This window comes from Salvia splendens, chromosome 13 (genome assembly GCF_004379255.2).
Source record: "Salvia splendens isolate huo1 chromosome 13, SspV2, whole genome shotgun sequence".
In the NCBI taxonomy this organism is placed as follows: domain Eukaryota; kingdom Viridiplantae; phylum Streptophyta; class Magnoliopsida; order Lamiales; family Lamiaceae; genus Salvia; species Salvia splendens.
Window position 1 is genome coordinate 2,172,290 of NC_056044.1, and position 20,662 is coordinate 2,192,951.

The 20,662-nt window shown below is 37.2% G+C and overlaps 3 protein-coding genes and 1 long non-coding RNA gene across 4 annotated transcripts; all 4 read left to right on the top strand.

The window, feature by feature from the left end:
• Positions 1–1,630: 1,630 nt before the first annotated feature.
• On the top strand, positions 1,631–4,216 carry LOC121762244 (ctenidin-1-like). Its single transcript, XM_042158059.1, has 2 exons — positions 1,631–2,177; positions 4,209–4,216. The coding sequence occupies exons 1-2, from the start codon at positions 1,631–1,633 to the stop codon at positions 4,214–4,216; spliced, it is 555 nt and encodes a 184-aa protein (XP_042013993.1).
• A 2,183-nt stretch (positions 4,217–6,399) lies between these two features.
• Positions 6,400–7,934, top strand: LOC121762530 (uncharacterized protein At2g23090-like). Its single transcript, XM_042158437.1, has 3 exons — positions 6,400–6,627; positions 6,748–6,788; positions 7,632–7,934. The coding sequence occupies exons 1-3, from the start codon at positions 6,555–6,557 to the stop codon at positions 7,749–7,751; spliced, it is 234 nt and encodes a 77-aa protein (XP_042014371.1). The 5' UTR covers positions 6,400–6,554; the 3' UTR covers positions 7,752–7,934.
• A 2,481-nt stretch (positions 7,935–10,415) lies between these two features.
• LOC121760025 lies at positions 10,416–12,049 on the top strand. The gene is made up of 3 exons (XR_006041812.1): positions 10,416–10,575; positions 10,643–10,784; positions 11,526–12,049. It is a non-coding gene; the product is annotated as an uncharacterized LOC121760025 (long non-coding RNA).
• A 770-nt stretch (positions 12,050–12,819) lies between these two features.
• Positions 12,820–14,904, top strand: LOC121761328. Its single transcript, XM_042156982.1, has 3 exons — positions 12,820–13,360; positions 14,381–14,451; positions 14,532–14,904. The coding sequence occupies exons 1-3, from the start codon at positions 13,273–13,275 to the stop codon at positions 14,712–14,714; spliced, it is 342 nt and encodes a 113-aa protein (XP_042012916.1). The 5' UTR covers positions 12,820–13,272; the 3' UTR covers positions 14,715–14,904.
• The last annotated feature ends 5,758 nt before the right edge of the window (positions 14,905–20,662 follow it).

Genomic DNA, 20,662 nt, shown 5'->3' on the forward strand with positions numbered 1-20,662 from the left:
TTTTTTTCGAACACACTATATATACGCGCGTTGAACCTCATTTTCATTCGCACCACTTGTTTTAACGAGTACTCTCTCTCTACCTTACTTTCTGTACAAGATCAATAACGAGCAATGGAGAACAACTACGAAGGTACTCCAGTTAATCCCGGGGGATGGTCTCAGACTCCCCCGCCTCCCGGTGTAGGGTCTCAGACGCCCCCGACTCCCGGGGCAGGGTCCCATACTTCCCCGGCTCCTGGGGGAGGTGGTTGGCCTCCGATGAGCGGGTACTACAACATGTACCCGTGGAGAAGGTCCGGAAGTGCGACCGTGCACCGGGGGAGGAGGTCCGGAAGTGCTGGGACCGAATCAGGGCTGGCGTCTCTCGATTTTCGGGTTTGTACGCCAACGCCCTCCGCATGCAGACCAGTGGCCAAACAGAGGAAGACTGCAGGAGGATTGCGGAGAGAGCCTACCCCGATCCGGATAAGAAGTACTATGAGTTCACCTACTGGAACTGCTACGTTGTGCTCAACGAGTCGGAGAAATTCCGGGCAGGCGTCGAAGCTGGCTGGCCGAAGAGGCAGAGACTGAACTATACCGGAGATTATAGCGGCAGCAGCGGTGGTTCGTCAGACCTCCCTGAGACGGCCCAGGAGGTCCCGACTCCTCGGTCGTTCGGTCGCCGACCTCGCCCGATTGGGCAAAGGCGGGCGCAGCAGGTTGCGAGGGGGGGCACCCCGAGTTCCCAGGACGTCCATTCGGCATCCCCCCTCGGCAGGTCTACCGAGGAGCTCAAATTCTTCGCGCGGCAACAAACGCGCGCTCAAATGGTGAAGACCTTAGCCGACTTCCAAGCGGCGGTGGACCCCGAGGTGAAGGATTTTCTTCGTGTATTGCTCCAGAGCCAGCGTGAAGAATTGGAGGCGATGAGGAGGGACACCGGCGGCGACGGCGGCGGCGGCGACGGCGGTGAAGAAGCGCTGGGCGACGACGGAGACGAGGATGGCGGCGATGAGTGATTTTGTTTTACTTTTTTAAATTAATGTACTTTTTATTTTTTGTACTTTTTTTATATTATTGTACTTTTTTTATAATTAATGTACTTTTTAAATTTTAATATTATTATTCGAATTTTCCGTATTTGTCTCGTAAATTAAATTCCGTATGTTGATACAAGTGTAAATTAAATTATATAATTGTTATTAGTGATGTGGAAAGGTAGTGTGAAGGCTATGTGAGAGCTATTTGATGTCCAGTTGATGTGGCAAGCTGATGTGGCAGGAGAATTGTAGTGCTGATGATGTAGCAGTGTGAAGGCTATTTGATGGCTATTTGACGTCCAGTGCTATTGGAGATGCTCTTATCACAATGTGTGATTTTTCTCTTAATAATGTCATGTTTAATTTATTCTTTTAATAATGTCACGATATAGCACGTACGCTAAATTTATTATGGAATCATGATTTAATTTAAATTAAATAATTTGTGTAAATTAGAGGGTGTGGAATGTGTTGACTACCGAATTCATCAAGGCAAACTTCACACCTTCAACTCCATCGCCATGATTCTTAAACCCTAAACCCCTATAAATTGGCCGGCTGCCGCCAAGCCACCACCATCATCCTTCTCTCGCAATATTCCGATCATGGAAGCGCATAATGTAGTTTCGTGGTGGCTTGTTTTGATGGTTGTGATCTTGTCTTGTGGCTGCGGCGGTGTCCAAGCAGCAATGGCGGGGATGTTTCCGGCTTCCGGCGCCGGAAAAAAAGGGATACAAATGTCTGAAGGTGTTGGCCTGGATGTGGACTTGACGGCTGGCGGGTACGATAAAGGCCGAGGCTATGGGCCTGGGCGGGGTTATGGCGGCGGCGGCGGTGGGTTTGGAAGTGGCGGCGGCGGAGGGTTTGGCAATGGCGGCGGCGGAGGGTTAGGTAGTGGCGGCGGAGGAGGCTTTGGAAATGGCGGCGGTGGTGGGAGTGGGATGGGTAATGGCGGCGGCGGTGGTGGTGGATTTGGTTCCGGCGGCGGTGGGTTTGGAAGTGGAGGCGGAGGAGGCTTTGGCAATGGCGGCGGCGGTGGAGGTGGCGGCGATGGATGGAGCAACGGAGGCGGGGGCGGTTCTGGTTCCGGGATGGGAGGATATGATGGTAGCGGTGGGTCGGGGTATGGTGACAATGGTGGCGGTGGCGGAGGTAGCGGCGGTGGTGGTGGTGGTGGTGGTGGAGGGTATGGGAGGGGTGGTGTGTTCTTCGGGGGTCCAGGCAAGAAGTTATGAATTTGTTAAATCATGGTAGTACCGTAGTAGTAATAGTAATATGGCTATAAATAGTTAGTTGTCATATACTTTTATCTGGAAAATAATAATTTTATGTAATATTTGAATCCAGATATGAGTATCCCAATAAATAATAATCCTGCATTGCTTCATAAACATTAATTTGTAGCAATAGCCATAAACGTGTGCTACAATGTTGTCATTGAACTATTTAGATTATTTCATACTACCGTATTTAAATAAGTTGAAATTATCTGAAATTACATACTCCCTCCATCCCCCATTAATTGTCCACCTTTGCCACTTTCATCCGTCCCCTATTAATTATCCACTTTCATTTTTATCATAAATGCTAAGTAGGTCTCAGGTTCCACTAACTTATTTCATTCACATTTTATTATAAAACTAATAAGTATATAAATGTGAGACTTATATTCCATTAATTTTTTTAATCTATTTTTCTTTATATTTTTTAAAATCCATGTTGAAATCAAAGTGGGCAATTATTGGAGGACGGATGCTACCTTATGAATTGGAGTATTAAAAGTGACATTTGCCATATTTGAAATTAGTCAATTTTACACATTTTTGTTCATTACATGTATCAAAATTGCACTAACCATAGAATTTTGAGTCAAAATTGATCGGGGTAGTAGCGGAAAAGTAAATTTATAAGTTTTTGACAATAAGGGCATCATTAACCCCGGCCCGGTTTCAGGCCTCAAGTCCCCTCCACGTCATCATTCTTTTACAGTTGTGGCCTAGGCCCCACTGCTCTAACCCTGCAAGCCACAACCCGGACCGCAACTAATAATTGACAATATTCACAACTTTAACCTATTTGACTCGTAAATGCAATACGTTGAACAATTCAAACCGGGAAAATAAATTGTTCATTCGAAAAAAGAATTACAAATCCTAGAAAAAAATACAAATCCAAAAAAACTAAAAAATATAACATAAAAAAATGCAAAAAAAATTAAAAATTACGCCTCCCCTCTTCTTCATCTTCCTCGCTCAACTTCCTCTCTCCCTCCCTCTTCTTCCTCTTCCAAATGCAAAAGAAATCAGAAAATTGGGCTCCGTCACCCATCTCCCTCTCCCTCTTCTTCCTCTTCCTCCCTCTTCTTCATCTTCCAATTTTTGGCAAAAATTGCAGCTCCGTCACGGCATGGAACCATCCAATACGAGCCCTGGCCGGACCCTGGGACCGTCCCCAGGCCGCAACTGCGGTGCCGGGACCGGCCCAGGCCGCAACGTCTCTCCCTCCAACGCGCAGGACGGGCCTGCAGCTCCGTCACGGCATGGAACCATCCAATACGAGCCCGGGCCGGACCCTGGGACCGTCCCCAGGCCGCAACTGCGGCGCCGGGACCGGCCCAGGCCGCAACGTCTCTCCCTCCAACGCGCAGGACGGGCCGGGACTCGCGATTTGCGGCCCGGCCCCTTGCGTTAACGATGCTCTAACAATTGAAAATATGGGTGAAAAAAATTCATACCATGAACTTGAAAATCCTTAATCAATTCTGAGTTTTGAAATATGCTATTCGAACAATAGAATTGGTACACATTGAAAAGATAGAGGAAAAACACATTAATAAATTTACAAGTACTATAAAAAGGCATAATGTGTGTATAAAGAGACATGGACTATGTTCATTTCCTACTCGTAACATAGTTATGATCCAACATCTTTGTTCTTTTTTTCTTTTTTGCCTTTTTATGGGCATTCAAGTTGTGTATCACTTTTTTCTTTTGCAAAATCTTTGAAATATATACCACAAATTTATTTAGCAAGTTGGGCCAGTTGTGACTTGTAATAGTGGAGTGGGTGTAGAAATGAACTCAATAGTTGCAATGTTTGACTATATAGAAATATTCTTGGCCACAATTGTTCATAGAGGAATCTAGAAACTTTGGTGACTATTAATTCTTACTAATATGCTAGGGCATTAGCGGTCTCGCTTACACATGGTCACTTATTGGTATTGATAGAGAGAAAAAACGTGGAGTATTCAAAACATGCTCCCTCCGTATTCAAAAAGTAGAAATATTTACGAGTTTTAATGCACAATTGGTAAAGTAAGTGATAAGAATTGATAAAGTAAGAGAGAGGAAAAGAAAATTGTGTAAAGTAAGAGTGAGGAAAAAAAAGTAGTGAAAGTAGAGTTAGTGGATTGTGGGGTTCATGTTCTAAAATAGAAAGATTCTTAAGTTTTTATTTGTAAGGAACGACCCAAAATGAAAATAGTTGATATTTTAAAAAATGGAGGGAGTATAATAAATCATATATGAACGTGTGCATATACTAATTAAAGACTAATCGATTGGCCAAATTATATCTAATAATTGAATATGTATCATGTTTGACTCATAAGAGTGAATCCATAATTTAATTCTAGATGAATAGTCTTATGATAATTATTCACAGTCACCTCCTACAAAAATAATCCAACCACTTAATCCTAGATAAATAATCATATGACAATGAGTCATGTCAATTCGAACGACACCTTAGTACTAGACTGTAGCGATGCATTTTGTCGCATCTAAAACACATACATGCATATACATATTGCAATCATTAAAATCGTTATTGTGAATACTCTATTCTTGTTTCAAGGGTATCCAAATATTGTACTCCCTCTATCTCATAGTAGATGGCACACTTGAGGAATGACATGTGATTTTAGGAGATGTTGTTTTTGTATGTTAGGTGAAGAGAGAAAATAATATATTTATATAATGTAAGAGGAAACTTTTTTCAAAAAAGAAAATGTGACATTTTTTAGGGAACAAACTTAAAAGGGAAATGTGACATCTATTATAGGACGGAGGTAGTAGTTAAGTTAATTTAGTCTCATATTTGCATACCATTATACATATACGAAATATACATTTATTAGTGGTTGTTACAAGATATCCATCCATCATTAAGAGATATTTATAAGATATCCAACACTTCTTGAATCACACGGATTGAATATTCAATCTTAATGTTCCTTCCATATGTGACCACTTTTTTATTCAATTAGTCTAATCCATTTTCAATCATATCTCATATTCTTCAAACGTCATTTCACATATTTATAATAATTTATTGTGATATTGTTAAATTAGGCACGTATGGATTATATTAGTATATTGTGACATTTGTTGATTATGGTTGAAAGGAGTTTCAACCATAATCTTCTTGGAAGAGTGATAGGAGTATTAAAAAACGATAATTATGGCTTCCCACGAGAGGCTTGTATAGATTAATTTTGTACGATTAAATTTAAAATTATTGATTTTAAACTATTAAATAATTATTAAAATAAAACAATTAAATTGTAGTAGTAATTTATTAATTTATACTACATTTTAAATAAAGAAGCCGTTTGATAATGTTTTCAGAAACAATAGTCAACATAATTAAAAGCTATAAATTACTATATACTTCCACAAGCCACCTAAGAACTGTAAACCGCACTAAATTGGCGTTTGATAGGAATTAAATGCGCAAATTAATGTGACTCAGAAAAATGTTAACTATCAACAATTATTCGTTACTTCATAATTATAACTCCCACCTTTTTTTCAGAAGTATCCTATTTTAATTTTTCTTCTTATCTTTCAATAGTATAGATTTAAAACCATCCTACTTTACGCATATTTCTTTTTTATAATTTAGTATTATTTTTATTATGAATTTCTCATAAAACTTATAAGGTATAAATTTTGTAATGCTTCATCAGTTTATAAAAAATAGTTCTAAAAGGAAGGAAAACTTATGCGTTAACGATTTGATATAATTTAATCTACAAATTTTAAACTGAATTTCAAGATCTTCAATTACAAAATATAGCTAAAAAACAAAAAAAATGTACTTATCATTACAATTAAAATCATGGATTTTAATTGACTTATCATTATAAAGTTATTATTGACTCGATTTTAACATTTCACCGAGAGAAATCATGGATTTTAATTGTTCAAAACGTGATATTTTTCGAATGCTATAAATTTACATTGAAAAAAAAATCAATAACAATTTTATGGTGTAATAATGGCAACTGCTGCCTAATTTCCTTTATCTCCATTTATTCGATCTATCATCCCACCAATAAAATTCCCCATAATGCATGAAAATATGTATAATTATTTGAAATAGTAGTATATTCCAATATATAAATAGCAATTGTGACTTCTTTTGTTTCATCTGTTGCTCAAAGAAAGGCATAAATAGAGGTTTTTGATCTTCAAAAACCAAAAAAAAAAAGAGGGAGAGAAAGAGGGGAAGGAGCTAGAAGCCATGGGCGGAGGCAATGGCCAGAAGGCAAAGATGGCTAGAGAGAGAAACATGGAGAAGCTCAAAGGCCAGAAAGGTATATCACTCTTCTCTTAATTTTCACTGTTTTGGATTTTCCATGTTAGGGATCCGAAGCTCATTTTTTCTTCTTTTTTTATTCAATTGATCGTGATGGCGTATTTGATTTTCTGAGCAGGAAGTCAGCTTGAAACCAACAAGAAGGCTATGACCATCCAGGTAATTTTTTTTTTTGTATAAATCTGATTGTTACTGTGTTTATTGTGATTTATCTGAGCTATTTGTGATATCTTAAAATTTTCTTGGAATTAGGGATTTTATTAATTTCTTATCTGTTTTTTCTGTGAAAAGGCTGATCTTGATTGCTATTGATGCTGTATTGCTCCTGATTAGCTCAAGAGTTAAGATGTTTTGATTCAGTAAGGAATGTATGAGATGTGGCAAGCTGATCTTTTTCCCCTTCAGTTATAGATTTTCTTGAGACTTTCTGAAATTTGTCATAAGATGTAGGTTTGATAAGTGTTGAAAGTTCTTCATAAGAGTTTCCTGACTTTTGATTACAATGATAAGTCTTGAGTTTGCTAGGTTCAATTCGACTCGAGCGTTCTATTTTTTTATAGATCGACTGTGTGTTGGTGCTGCAACGTCGACACTTTGTCTTGGATTGCAAACATAAGTGTAGATAGATGGTGAAGTGAATTGTATCAACTTCTCTCATATAATGGTCTTTTTCCCGAGAACTGCATGTTTCTCGGTTGTTTCAGCTCGATCTCATTGAGTAGGTGTGGCTAGGACTTGACGTGCATAACTGCATCGAGTAGACTTGCTTAATGAACTTAACATAGGCCATTGCTGTAGTCCTAAGCGGTATGGTATTAATCGTTCAATTCTCTTTCCAATAGCCTGTTTATGTAAGCATGAACTGATCCAATTTGATGGATGGCCGTCTTGGATAATTGCTCAGCCTTGTGCTATTTTTTATTCAGAACAGTGATGGTAGTTTCGTGCTGATACGCTCTTGGTTTTGGTACTAACTTCAATGTTTCCGGTTCTAAACTGCAGTGCAAGGTTTGTATGCAAACTTTCATTTGCACTACTTCGGAGGTGAAATGCAGGGAACACGCTGAGGCAAAGCACCCGAAGGCTGATGTCTACGCTTGTTTCCCCCACCTAAAGAAGTGACGAGGGGCCAACGGTGAAACTGGTTTCAGCTATATTTCAAGTCTGCCAATGTTTTAGAAGCTGTTTCAGCATTGTTGCTGAGATAATTTCCTAAACTTTTTGATGGTCTATGTGTATTGAGACTCAGTGAAATATGTTCATATTATCTGAATCTATATTATTATTCTCTGCCTTATTATATTACTACTACTATATTACTGTCGAAAGCTGATGTTTGAATCTTTTCTAGGTTTCTCATAACATTTTGCGAAGACATATCAGTAAATAATTAAACATGCACTTATTTTATAGTCTAATTAACACTACTCATGTTTGCTTTAGCAGTATCACCAAGATACAGAAAGCCCCAAACAAGAAACACTTAACTGTTACTACAATTTAGTAATTAGATAGATGTTTGTATTGTACAATCTTTTGATAGTGTTGGAAGAATTAAGAAATGATGAAATTCTATTTCAGTCTGCCCTCCAGTGCCATAATTGTAGCGACGCGGAGGAGGTGAGAATTTGAGCTACTGCAACTGCATCCGCGTCCTGCTAGTTTCAGCAGGCCTCACTTGGTTGAAGTACGGATGAGCCTGAAACAGAATGAGACGAGCGTTTTACTACAAAAATGTGATCCAGCAAGTCAGTTTCTCTTTTATTACGACAACCACATTTATTGGGATATTGAAGAATTCTGGAAATGAAATGAACCATAGACAAAAGTAGTTATACCATTGCTTCTTTGGCTGTAAGTCTGCCTTGATGATCATAAAGGAGAAGCTTATCCAGAAAATCAATGGCCTGCTTGTCGCGTTGTGAAACAAAACGAAATCAACAGAAATGTAAGCTAAAAACTTACAAGAAAATTACAAAGAAAATCTCATGAAGGTTTGGAAGCCTATAGTATTCCTATGCATTATTCCTTGTGAGTGGCAATAATCGAGTGCCTGCAATTTCCGATACAGAAAAGTCTCTTAAACCAGGCTGCTAATTTACAGCAGCTAAAGCTCGTAAGAGACCAAAATATGAGGTCTCCTACGAGACAAATAATTATGCACCAACAAAATCATGCATCTCAATTAAACCATTTCCTAACACCTCCAACTAAAATTAACTCAACATGCTACTTCAATTATAATTTAATCTATCTAAATCTATTATTACTCATAATATATCAGAAAACTTTTATATATTGAAAGGCTTCACATGAAAGAAATTTACTACTCCCTCTGTCTGCATTAGCATTAGGAGTCTCATTTGAGTTCGGCACGGGTTCTAATAAATGTCAAAGAAAGTAGGTGAGAAAAGATAGTGGAATATGAGACTCATTTTTATATATTAGTTTTATAATAGAGTGTGGGTGGAATAAGTCAGTGGAAAGTGATGTGTATCTACCACTTATAGTAAAAGTGAACTGGAACTCCTAATGACGGACGGACTAAAATGGTAAACCGGGACTCATAATGGTGGACGGAGGGAGTACTAAAATAGAAAATTTCAATTTTTAGAAGATTAAAATGAAAAGAATTTCTATATTTTAAAAATTAAAATACTCTACTATTCAAAATGTTCAGTCTTACTTTTTAATTTATCTCATTTAAAATATTTATTTTTTATATTTGAAATAATTTTTTTCTTTTTTCTTTTTATTAAAATATTCAATTAACTTTTACTCCCTATTTACTCTACTTAACAATTTATCTATTCTTGAGTAGGACAAGGATTATAATTTAATTTAATTTGATTGTACGAACTGCAGCAGCGAATACCGAAACTCGAAAGCGGGCTATCAGATTTGGGCTGAAGGAGTAGCAAGTTCAGGCCTTGGGCCGTTTCTATCAAAACTACTCTAATAAATAATGAGTATCCATGTTTTGATGTTTATTTATAGCTAGAAACACTTCAGTCATTTCACTTATTCTAAATGTATACAACACAATTATTGTATTGTAATATGTGTTACTCCCTCCATCCCCAATTAGGAGTCACTCTTTGACCGGGCACAGGTTTTAAAGAAGTGTTTGAATGTGTGTGTAATAAATGAAGTTAGGCAGTGAAATGTGAGACTTCTTTAACTTTTTTTTGTAATAAGTATATTTTTTATGTCCAAATATGGTAAGTAGGAAGAGTGACTTTTAATGGGGGACGGCCCGAAATGAAAAAGAGTGACTCTTAATCAGGGACGGAGGAAGTATATTTTTAGAATTTTCTAGTCTATTTTTTATATTTGTAGTATACTTTACTACATATTTACGTTCTTCTTAGATATTTTAACTGTATAACTCTAGATAATTCTACTTCAAATTATCTAACACATTGTTTACTCTAATATATTATTCATTTACTTTTTATAATAAAATTTTTTAAAAAAATAATAATGCCAAATTTTAATATTTATCTCGTGAGTCGTGAAATGGATTAAAAAAAACAAATAAGTAATCAGATAATCCACAGTGATGGGTATATTATGTTCAACAGTGCCATTTTTTAAAAAATTAAATGAAGAACTATAATTATTCGATCTATATTCAATTGATTTTACAATTCCTCAAAAAAATTTAAACAGACGTCGACGCTGCCCAACATCAAGCCTCCACGTGGACACTAGGTGTAGAAATATCTTCTAGCCCATACCAACGACATCGTAACCACTCACACCCCGACACGTGCCCCCTTCAGTTACAAACCAACCACTTCGAATGAAATCAAACGGGAAACCAATTCAGGCTGCAATCAATCAATCATCATATATTCATCACTCCATCTTCATCTCTCCTCTCCCTCATTTCTAGAGAGAGAGAGAGCAGAGCAGAGCTAGCAAGTTTCATACGCACACAGAGGTTGGTTTGTACGCGAAGTTGTTTTAATTTTGATATATTTTTTGGTTCATTGTTCACTGTTTTCCAGGAATTTTTGTTGACTGGAGTGTGTTTACTTTGATTATACACTGAGAGGATCACGACGGAGATGAATTGCTGGGAGAAAATGGCGATTCCGATGCGGAAAGTTTGGATCGGAGTATCCAGAAGGTTCGTGTTTCGCAAAACAGGTTCGGCTCTCTCTTATTCTCTCCGATGTTCATGGAATTCTGTTGCTTTGGCTTAGGAATTCTCACTGGTGTTTCCATTTTATTTTCTTATCTGTCTTTTCAATTTTCAATTATAGTATTTTCTTCATTCAATTACAAATTTGAGTATAAATCATATTAGTTGATACACACACCTTATTGAAATGATGAAATCCATCTATGTTGAGTTGCAGGAAACTAAGCCAATTAGATTAAAAAAATGACAGTGACCTCTTGAGAAAACATCAAATATGTTGAATTGAAGAATAGAGTGGTGAATCTGGTAATCAAATAGGAGTCACTTTGTATCATCACTTAGCTTAAATCTTCCTAACTATGGCATCCTCCAAAAAATGAATTGGGACAAGATAAGAGGAGTAATTGGCATATATTTGAGAGAAAATCCTAACATAATTTGTTCTGTTCAATTTTGCTTGTACCACCAAATATCCCATTTTCTATATGAGTCACTTCATGTTTACTGAGCTTGAATCTTCCTAACTATGGTATGAAACTCTGAAAAATGATTGATACCTAACAATAGAGCAAGTTGGGATATACTCTACTTGATTAAAAATCCTAACAATATTTGATCTGTCCAATTTTGCTTGTACCATCAAAGATGCCATTGTCTCTGTAATGTGGTTAGGTTAGCCCTGGATACTGACTGCACTAGATATGATCTACGTCTGAACACTGAGCCTCGATTGAACAAAATTTCAGGGCTCATCAAACTTGACAAAGATGTGAGGACATGTGAGTACGAGGATATCCATATCTTATGGGACTTGCTGAAGAGGAACGAGGCAGACCTCGCCAGAAGCAGAAAGAGCCGTTCGTGGAGGTTCCAATGGCCGCAATGCTCCTCTTTGCTTCGCCACTGATCTCAATAAATCCTGCTCCTGCTTTTGGAGTTTTGAACAAGCATACATATGCAGTGTGTGTGAGCTCTGAAGATCATACCAGTTTGCTGTCTCTTACAGTAATCAATGTCCTCTTTTCTCTTGTGTCATTGAAATGTGAAGATGTGAAAAAATGTCCTATGATATTTCTCCCCACACTCAACAGAGGTTTCTCTTTCTGTTTTTATGCTGAAGGGATGATGGGGATGGCTATGTATAATGTTATGGTGGCTCTCCAACTGTATGTTTGTTGGAATCAAAGAGCCCCTCCCATTTCTTGAGATGTTGTAACAAACTTTTCTGTTGTTTCCTTTTTTTAGTTTTCTTGCATCAGCAATCATTTTATCTGCTCTGGGTCATATATCTATGTGATCTTAAAAGCTCAACAAATTCAATCTGAAGACTCATATATGGGCTTAATGAAAAAGTACTAGGTCTTCCTATATGATGTGAAATTAAGGTAATAGATAAATAATAGGAAGAAATGTACAAAATATACATGCATAAAAAAAATTTAAACTTAATGCAAACTTAAAAGTTTGTACAACAGAAAAATAAGCTGAATTTTCAATATACTTGTATTTCTGAACAATTAAATATGTGATATATAAATTCTACTAGCATATTTAGAAAACTAATAACAGACCCTAACTGAACTGAAACTCTATCTTGGCTCTACTTTTAACAAAACATACCTCCAATATGTCTCCAGTCTTTTTGTATGGATGCATGGTTAAACTTAATTCGTAGGTTCGTTTGTGAATCGGACTAGCAGTTCCGATTTTGGAATAGTAATCGCTCTCACCAGCTAAACCAGAATGACATATCGATTGTCGTACTTGTTAGACTCCGGTTCAACAATTTTTGAAACTGGAATCGACGGTTTTGGCCCAAAATCAGGAAACCCATGATTTAAAAAAAAATTGTAAAAAAACGACCAAACCTCTCAATTGGAAACCTTCAGTTATTGTTCACTTTGCTTGAAACTGCACCACTGATTCAGAACTAACTAGTCTTTTTTTTTGGTAGGGATGCATGGTTAAACATTTCTTAAGAAACATGTTACTACTATTTTTGATGAAGTTATGAAAATCATTAAAATACTTATGAAATAAATAAATAGAATAACAAACAAAAAGTATTTTGTCTTATCTCAAAAGAGCAATCTTGAAGAAGGCGCGCATTCCACCTCTCGGCAGCATTCAATTCCCTCATCCACTCACACATTTATACCTCTGCAAAATTTTGCAGCTAAATTTGAAAATTAAAAATTCAATCACACAGATTACAGCAGCAGCAACGGCCGTGACAACGAAAAGCCACATGATCATTTATCATGATTCATCACCGCATAACGACACTCTGATTTTACTTTTGGCCCCCAATTTTTGCTGCTGTATTATTTAATCTTAGGGTATGGGTCGACTGAATCGAAGAAGAAATCGAGACGAATTTCTGAATGGGTTGAGTTTGTTATATAACCTACGCTGCTGCTTCTTTTGTTTCTTTCTCCGCGAGCTGATTTTCTCCTTTTACAAAAAAATTGTTCTTTTCTTTGTTTCCTTGAAATGAGGGGCTTTGGATTCTTGTGTTTGTTCATGTTGATTGGGACAGCTGCTTTTGTTTACCATCAAGGAAGATTGAGCTCAAATCCAGGTAATTTTTTGGCTGATAGTAGTATTTCTTTCTTTCTTTTCCTTTTATGAATTTTTGGTATAAAATTTAAAATAGGATAAATCAATATGCTTATATAGATGATAAACACGTGATAAGTAGTTTTTTTCGGTTGAATTTAAAATTACTAATTTGTATTGAATTATCTCTGCATGAAAGTATGCAATTTGGTGATTAAGTAAATGCAAAGGTTTTGTTTAATTAGTTGCACCATAAAGTTTACTTCGATAAACAGAGATAACAACTGATCAATTGTGTAAATCCGATATCTGATTAATTTTCTTATTACAAAAATAATATTCATATTCAAATTTATTTTGACATCAAGAATTGGAATTTTGGACATAATTTATGCTTGCTGATAAATTTTCAAATAAAATTTGGAAGCTGGACTTTAAAGTTTAGAGCTTGCAGATAATTTTTTGAATTGAATTTGAAAGCTGAACTTGACATCTGGAGATCTGTCAAATAGGATTTTATGGCTGGGGATGGTCCTATAAACTTAATGGAATGAGGCAATCAACTATAATTTCTAAATGAGTTGATTTTGTTATATGAATTGTTTCTTTGTTAACTAGATTAGAAACTTTGCGAACCCATGAAGAAGTGGTTGCTTTGTTTGTTAAAAAAATTAGTCTTTTGAATCATAATTTATGGTCTTCACTGACCACAGGAGCTCTTCTTGATGGTTCTTGAACTTCAGTTAGTGAAAAAATTGAATCTTTTTGCCTGAACATATATACAGGGCTTGCATATTCTTGTTCTTGTAGAAAACGTTACATGGGCGGTCGCAGCTCCTTAAATTTCTGACAGTTGAGTTGAATCAGTCTATATGTAGTATGTACATCCTAATCTTTGTTCGTATCCTTGTTAAATCTTCAATTAAGAATCTTGGTGTATCGTCGTGGGAACTATCACTCTCTGGCTCAATTTTTCACCTTGCTATTGTTTTTTGTGTTTGTGTTTGGCATAATAAGAATTTTTGTCGATGTGTTTGATCAGTCACGATTCAAGGTATGGAACGAAGAGGGAGCAATGCCATGACACCGGTACTGAAAAGCAGGAAGCTCAAGGTAAGAGCTTGCTGCATTTAGAAAGACAAGAACCGTGTAAACACGGCCTCATTGCTATTTCATTTACGTGCAATCTGCAGGAAAGTAGGGAGCCTCCTACACCGGACGAAGATGATCCTCGTCTTAATTTGGAGGATTACCGGTCCATTGATCCAGTCCCAAATTCGAAGGCTTCAATAAGACCCGGACCCGTCCAGCACGGTACTCCTCTAATGCCTTATCTCCCCAATCCTTCGCCTGCTCCCGGTCAACATGGTGGCTAACACTTTCTCATCACTAATAATACCACTTCCTCTTAGAATGATGTAATAACTATGAATTCTATCTGGTGTTTCCTTCTGCATAATTTCCTAATTAAACAGTAGAAATTGTAATATTTGTGACAGATAAGTTAGTTTTTCACTCCACTTATCTGCCACTCTTATCCTTCTATGAAATTAGTGTTTGCATTTATCCCTTCAGCAACCATATGACACACCCAGTATGTGTGTGCATAGGGAATGACACATACATACAAATTACACATTAAATTTCATGCATAAGATATTCGTGAATAAGCACATGGTTTCGAATCCCGTTGGTGGTCAATTGTTCGCAAATTACTGTATTGGTGTGTAATTAAGTAGCGAACTCAATAATTTTATACGTTTGGACTCACGATAAGGAGACTCGTAGTAGCCGTAGTCTTATATATTCTTAGAAATATCTTTTTCCCCAATAATACAGTGTTTCTGGTTGTGACTTTGATAGGAAATTATGTTCCATGTCCCTACAGATCATTGTATTCCTTTTCCCTAGATATTGAAAATGAGAAAAAAAATAGAATAAATTTTCAAACAGGGGACCATTTTCAATGAAGCTCTCTTCATATTATATCACCTTTTATTGCTGGCCACCATGACTTAAGGTTGAAGGACCTCTCAAACCTTCATATGGATCACATTATTGCTACTTTTTACATGTTAATAATTCATGAAGTGCTTCTCAAGTAATGGAGTTCTCCAACCCCAACTTTCGTTCGTTGCCTCGTGTGGGCTCTCAATGAAAGCTTGATCTCATTTGGTCTATAAACTCCACATCTGTTGTTGCGTTACACAACCGAATAAGTTTTCTTGCACTGAATAAATCAACTAAGAAGGGTACTACAATTGGCAGTTGCCAAAATGTTTGTTATCCAACCAATTACTATCTTTTTTGCTCATTACTATGTGATATAGAGCTGTAGAGCTAACTGTTGCAACCACTAAAACAGATGGTGAAATGGGAATCCTCTTTTGAGCTGACAGCTTTGTGTGAGAGTGCAACCACATGCACTCTTTTGAGAGTGAATCGTAATTGGATTGGCATGTGAAATATTACATGGTTTGGTTGACCGTGAACCGCTGGTTCCATGTCAAAAACAAATGATTTTTGACCGGTTCCTATCTAGCGATTAACAACCGACTTGGTTTAAATCGAGCACCTCTATTTCCACCCATTGGATCCCAAAACTTATGTTCTGGATTCGACACCACCACTGTGCCGGCCATATCGTATAATAGCACCACATGCGTTGTATCTATCGTCAATTTTATGTACGCGTTGAGAACATAACTCATACACTGAAATGAAATTACCTTTATACCCTCAACCCACAGTGGGAAAAGAATGTGGGACAATTCAATAACCAGCTAGACCACCAAACAAAGCAATAGTGATAGGCCATAGAGGATCACAGTCACACAAACTAAAGAGGACTCACTCAATATGCTTTTGAGACTTAGCTTGCAAATGATGGCTTTGCGCATACTCAAAAAAAAAAAAAAAAAAAAAAAGTGGAGATTTTAGATTATTATTTTGTTTATTTTCTTTTTTCTTTCAGAAATGATCTTGTTCATTTTCTATTTGTCATTAAGTATGACTTTAATTATGTAGATAATCATTTAATTTATCAAATGTTGGTCGTCCTATATCAAATTACTTTCTTCAAATAATTTATTTATTTTGCTGTTTCATTGTATTAACCCTTCCTTTCCTTCCGAAGAGAAATGATTGTGTAACATCATAATTAAATTACCATATTTCTTCATGATAATGCTTCCCTTCCCTTAGCTTATCAGAATCTTTACATTATATTATTGGGGTTCGAGTTTGGGTTTGGCCTTAGCTGCCGCACCATGGGGTCAATGACAATTCCGTGCACCGAATTTAATGGAGTTTTTCAGCTTCCACAACTTGATTAACAAATTTAGTAATGGAAATAAACGGAAGGTATAGAGTCAGTACATCCGTCGTTAATAGCAATGAATAGTGTACAAAGAACGTAAAGTAAACCCAATCCTAATAGATTGTGGCGGAGCTGCCATGCAGTGGGACTGACGGGAACTCCAAAGGCTGAATTTAACGAAACTATCCAACTTCGAGCACTTGATTCATTGATAAGACTTGAGAGTAATGGAAATAAAAGGACATAAAGTTGAGGAAAAAGTTGAAATTAAAAAATTTATTGCAGCAGAAGGCATAGAATATGATGGACGGTGGAGATGCAATATCTATATAGATCAACGGTGATGGTTGAGCACCATGCATGTGCTTGAAAAGTGATTATCGTCATTTAGCTTTGGTAGGAGATCATATTCTACTTAAGTTAGCTAGCATTCACGGTTCTTCTCCACTTTTACTTTATCTTTTGGGCCCTCATTATCCAATTGATTTATTACATTTTCATAATATAGTACTATAATTTATATGAATTTTGGGGAAAATATATTGGTATAGTCCTCGTAATATGACATGGGGCTTCTAATGTGATCTGACGACGTCATTTTGAATACACTGATTTAACATGGTAATTACAACATTGCGAGAGTCTTAACCTAGTAAATCGTTACAACATAGTAGTAACATACTACATTCGTCCCATAAAACACTGCACACTCAAACATAAAGTACTTCGTGTTTATGGGTGTAGTAATGGTCTCATTTTTTTTATTTTTTTATTTTTAAATGAAATGGATTAGTAGTATGGAACATTAAAGTAAGAGATTTTTATCGTTTATATTTTATTCATTCTCTCTTAATTCTTTATTTTTACCATATTATAGATTGGTGAACTAATAGTATCTACGCGATAAAATTATATTTAGATTGGAATTTTAAATAATTCCATTGTTCAAAAGTGGCTTTCAAGGGGGATTTGGATGTTGTGATGATTTTGGCTTTGTTTAATAAGTTTTAAAATTGTTGTCATAATTAATAATTATAATAAAAACTTCGCACTTGCACAAAGCGTCAAGTTTTAGTCTATAATTAGTTCATTAATGTTAAATGGGTCCTAGTGTAATTAGTTTACTAAGTAATTTTGGAGATCCTAATATCAGTATACGACAGTTTCATGTACTAATAATATATTAAATCTCACTAATCATCCTATCTTAATCATTCAATATTACCCGTGATATTTTTTTAATTTTCTTATAATCATGTGCCCTTTGCGGGTAAAAATGATGAATAAAAGAATATTTGTATCATTGCAATTGAAGGCATGCTTTTTATCTCTCTTTTTGCAGACATTCTATAAAAATATTCTGACTTGTCCATAATTATGTTGTGTTTTACATATAATTATTTATCCCTAAAACAAAAGCTGAGGATTTTAAATCTACCAAAATGAAACATGAACAAAGACAAAAAAAAATTTAATGTTGATATTGACAGGAAATAAATACTATTGATGACATACATATTTATTAACATAGATACAAATATATTTATTGAAAAATAGAATATTGTAAAAAATATTAATACGTTGACAGATGACTATGGCAAATATCAATTGAGTGGCATACTCTTCATCTAAAAATTAATAGTACTATTAAAAAAACACTCTTCAGCTAAGAGAATAAAACAAGAAATTAACTCATTAATATCAAATAATCAAATCCAACAAACACTCATAGTCAGGGCGTCCTTTGTTTAGCTCAAATGTTATATTCATATTTCATAAATTAAGAAAAGTTTTGCTAAGTTGTTGAGAGCATCCACAACCGTGCTCTTGCCAGCGGCACGGTTGTGGGCCCGGGCGGTACTATTCATGCCTGCTCTCTGGCAAGAGCACAACACCCACAACTGTGCTCTTCCGCAAGGACGAGCATAATTAATATAAAATTCAATTACACAAAAACATTTTCATAATACTAAAATTCATTAAAAAAACCACAATAAAAATAACAAATTACAAATAAAATAAAAAGACATAATTAAAATCCTAAAAATTAAAAATTACATAATTAAAATACTAAAAATTAAAAATTACATAATTAAACTCCTAAAAATTAAAAATTACATAATTATTGGCTAATATAACCCGAGGAAGACTACGCATCCGGCGGCACCAACCCCAATTGTTTTTGGAGACCCAATATCATGGACTCGTGCGTTTGAAGTTGCGTGGGGGTCATAGTTGACCTATCGGCCATATTGAGTTGGGCCAAAAGGGCCCACAACGAGTTGTTCGGGGGTGGAGGTGGAACATAGGGTGCGGGTTCGGGAGCAGGGGCAGATGGAGTCGCGGCGCGACGTCGTTCGGCCGCCGCCTTCTTCCTACCTTGCGGTCGGCGTCGGGAACCGCTTGGTTGGGCATCGGGGCTACCCAAGTTAGCTTCGGCGAGTTGGCTAGCCACTTCTTCGCCGGCGTCGGATAGGGATGCCGACCGTGAGCGTTTGGAGGAGCCGCTAGAGGAGGATGTTATGCCTCCCTTATACTTCGGGTGCGTCCGCGTCTCCTGCCAAACGTTAAGATATTTGAACGACTTACCGTTCATGGATTGGTAGGTGCTCAGCGAGGCGGTGATGATGTCGACCTCGCTTCGGCCGCTCCCGGCATTCCGGGACTCCTGGATGAAATAGCCGTTGAACTTGCCAATTTCTTCGTTGGCTCGGCCGATGCAGTTGCGCACCATACTCTCGTTGCGCTCGATCGTTCCCGGCGGCCGGTGTGCATTGTACCGGCTAGAGACGCGCCACCAAAAGTGATCGCCGGATTGGTTCGTTCCAACCACCGCATCTTCGGAGATTTCCAAGTACGCCTTGAACAATCTTTCCATCTCCGCCGGTGAGTACGGTGTGCGGACACCGGCGCGAGATGGAGGATTCGGCATTTGGGAAGGGGCGCGAGGCCTAGGCTCCGGTGTCCACCCGTAGCGCCCATCGGAGGCACCTTGATCGTCGATTGGGTATGGCCGGTAGCCACTCGGAACGCCCGAATCTTGGGTGAGAGGAGGGGCCGAATATTCCGTTTCCGGACTATGAAACGGTTGCGAACCGAACCATTCGGGGTTCCAACCGTGAGAGCCGTTTGGGTTGTCGTCGTTACCGGACATAGTGGTGTTGTAGGGTGTGAGAGGAAGATGAAAATGGATATGAGAGATTGATGATGAGAATTGTGTAGTGAAAGTGTGAATTTTTTGGAGTGAAATTGGGGGTATTTATAGATGAAAGTGTGTATTTTTGGGGTAAAAAAAATAAAAAAAAATTAAAAAGTGGGGAAAAACGGTTATAAACGGATATAATTTTTTGGGGAAGTGAAATTTTTTTTTTTATTTTTTATCGATTTTTTTAATAAAAATCCGATTTTTTTAAAAAAAAAATAAAAAAATGTTTGAAACCAACGGCTATGCCGTTGGCGAATCGGAGACCGCCACGTGTGCGTCCGCTGGCACGGACGTGCTCGATACATCGAGCAGCGCCGTGCCAGCGGCGCGGTTGCAGCGGTGGCGGTCCTTCGCCTTGCCGCTGGCACGGACGGCGGTGGCGCCAACCGCCACCGCTGCGGATGCTCTGAAACAAAGATGTTAGAGCAACTTAATGAAACTAATAAATTATTCTAGAATCTAATATAAGTCCAAACATTAAACTTCACTTAAGATACTCTACTTATTTATGTTGTTAGTGATGGAACATTGGTTGATAGTAAACAATAACTTGGCTACGGTCTTGCAAATGAGGTAAAATTTAACTCCATATGACATGTATTGTGAATTCAAACACATGACGAGAAAATGTAGTTTAGACAAAAATTGGGGGAAATATAATCCTTACGCAAGGGCCATCCTATCCAACTTTCAGGCATTAAAATAGGTTTCAAGCGCAGATGATTATCATAAGAGATTCCCAACATATCATAGGATTCTCGTTCTTGAAAATCCACGCTTTTCCAAACCCAGAAAACGGA

Excerpts from the sequence above, each read along its gene's own strand:
- LOC121762244 (XM_042158059.1), top strand. The coding sequence starts at position 1,631 with ATGGAAGCGCATAATGTAGTTTCGTGGTGGCTTGTTTTGATGGTTGTG.
- LOC121762530 (XM_042158437.1), top strand. The coding sequence starts at position 6,555 with ATGGGCGGAGGCAATGGCCAGAAGGCAAAGATGGCTAGAGAGAGAAAC. Across the intron at positions 6,628-6,747 it reads GAAGCTCAAAGGCCAGAAAG|GAAGTCAGCTTGAAACCAAC; the intron begins GTATATCACTCT and ends TTTTCTGAGCAG. Across the intron at positions 6,789-7,631 it reads AGAAGGCTATGACCATCCAG|TGCAAGGTTTGTATGCAAAC; the intron begins GTAATTTTTTTT and ends TCTAAACTGCAG.
- LOC121761328 (XM_042156982.1), top strand. The coding sequence starts at position 13,273 with ATGAGGGGCTTTGGATTCTTGTGTTTGTTCATGTTGATTGGGACAGCT. Across the intron at positions 13,361-14,380 it reads AAGATTGAGCTCAAATCCAG|TCACGATTCAAGGTATGGAA; the intron begins GTAATTTTTTGG and ends GTGTTTGATCAG. Across the intron at positions 14,452-14,531 it reads TGAAAAGCAGGAAGCTCAAG|GAAAGTAGGGAGCCTCCTAC; the intron begins GTAAGAGCTTGC and ends TGCAATCTGCAG.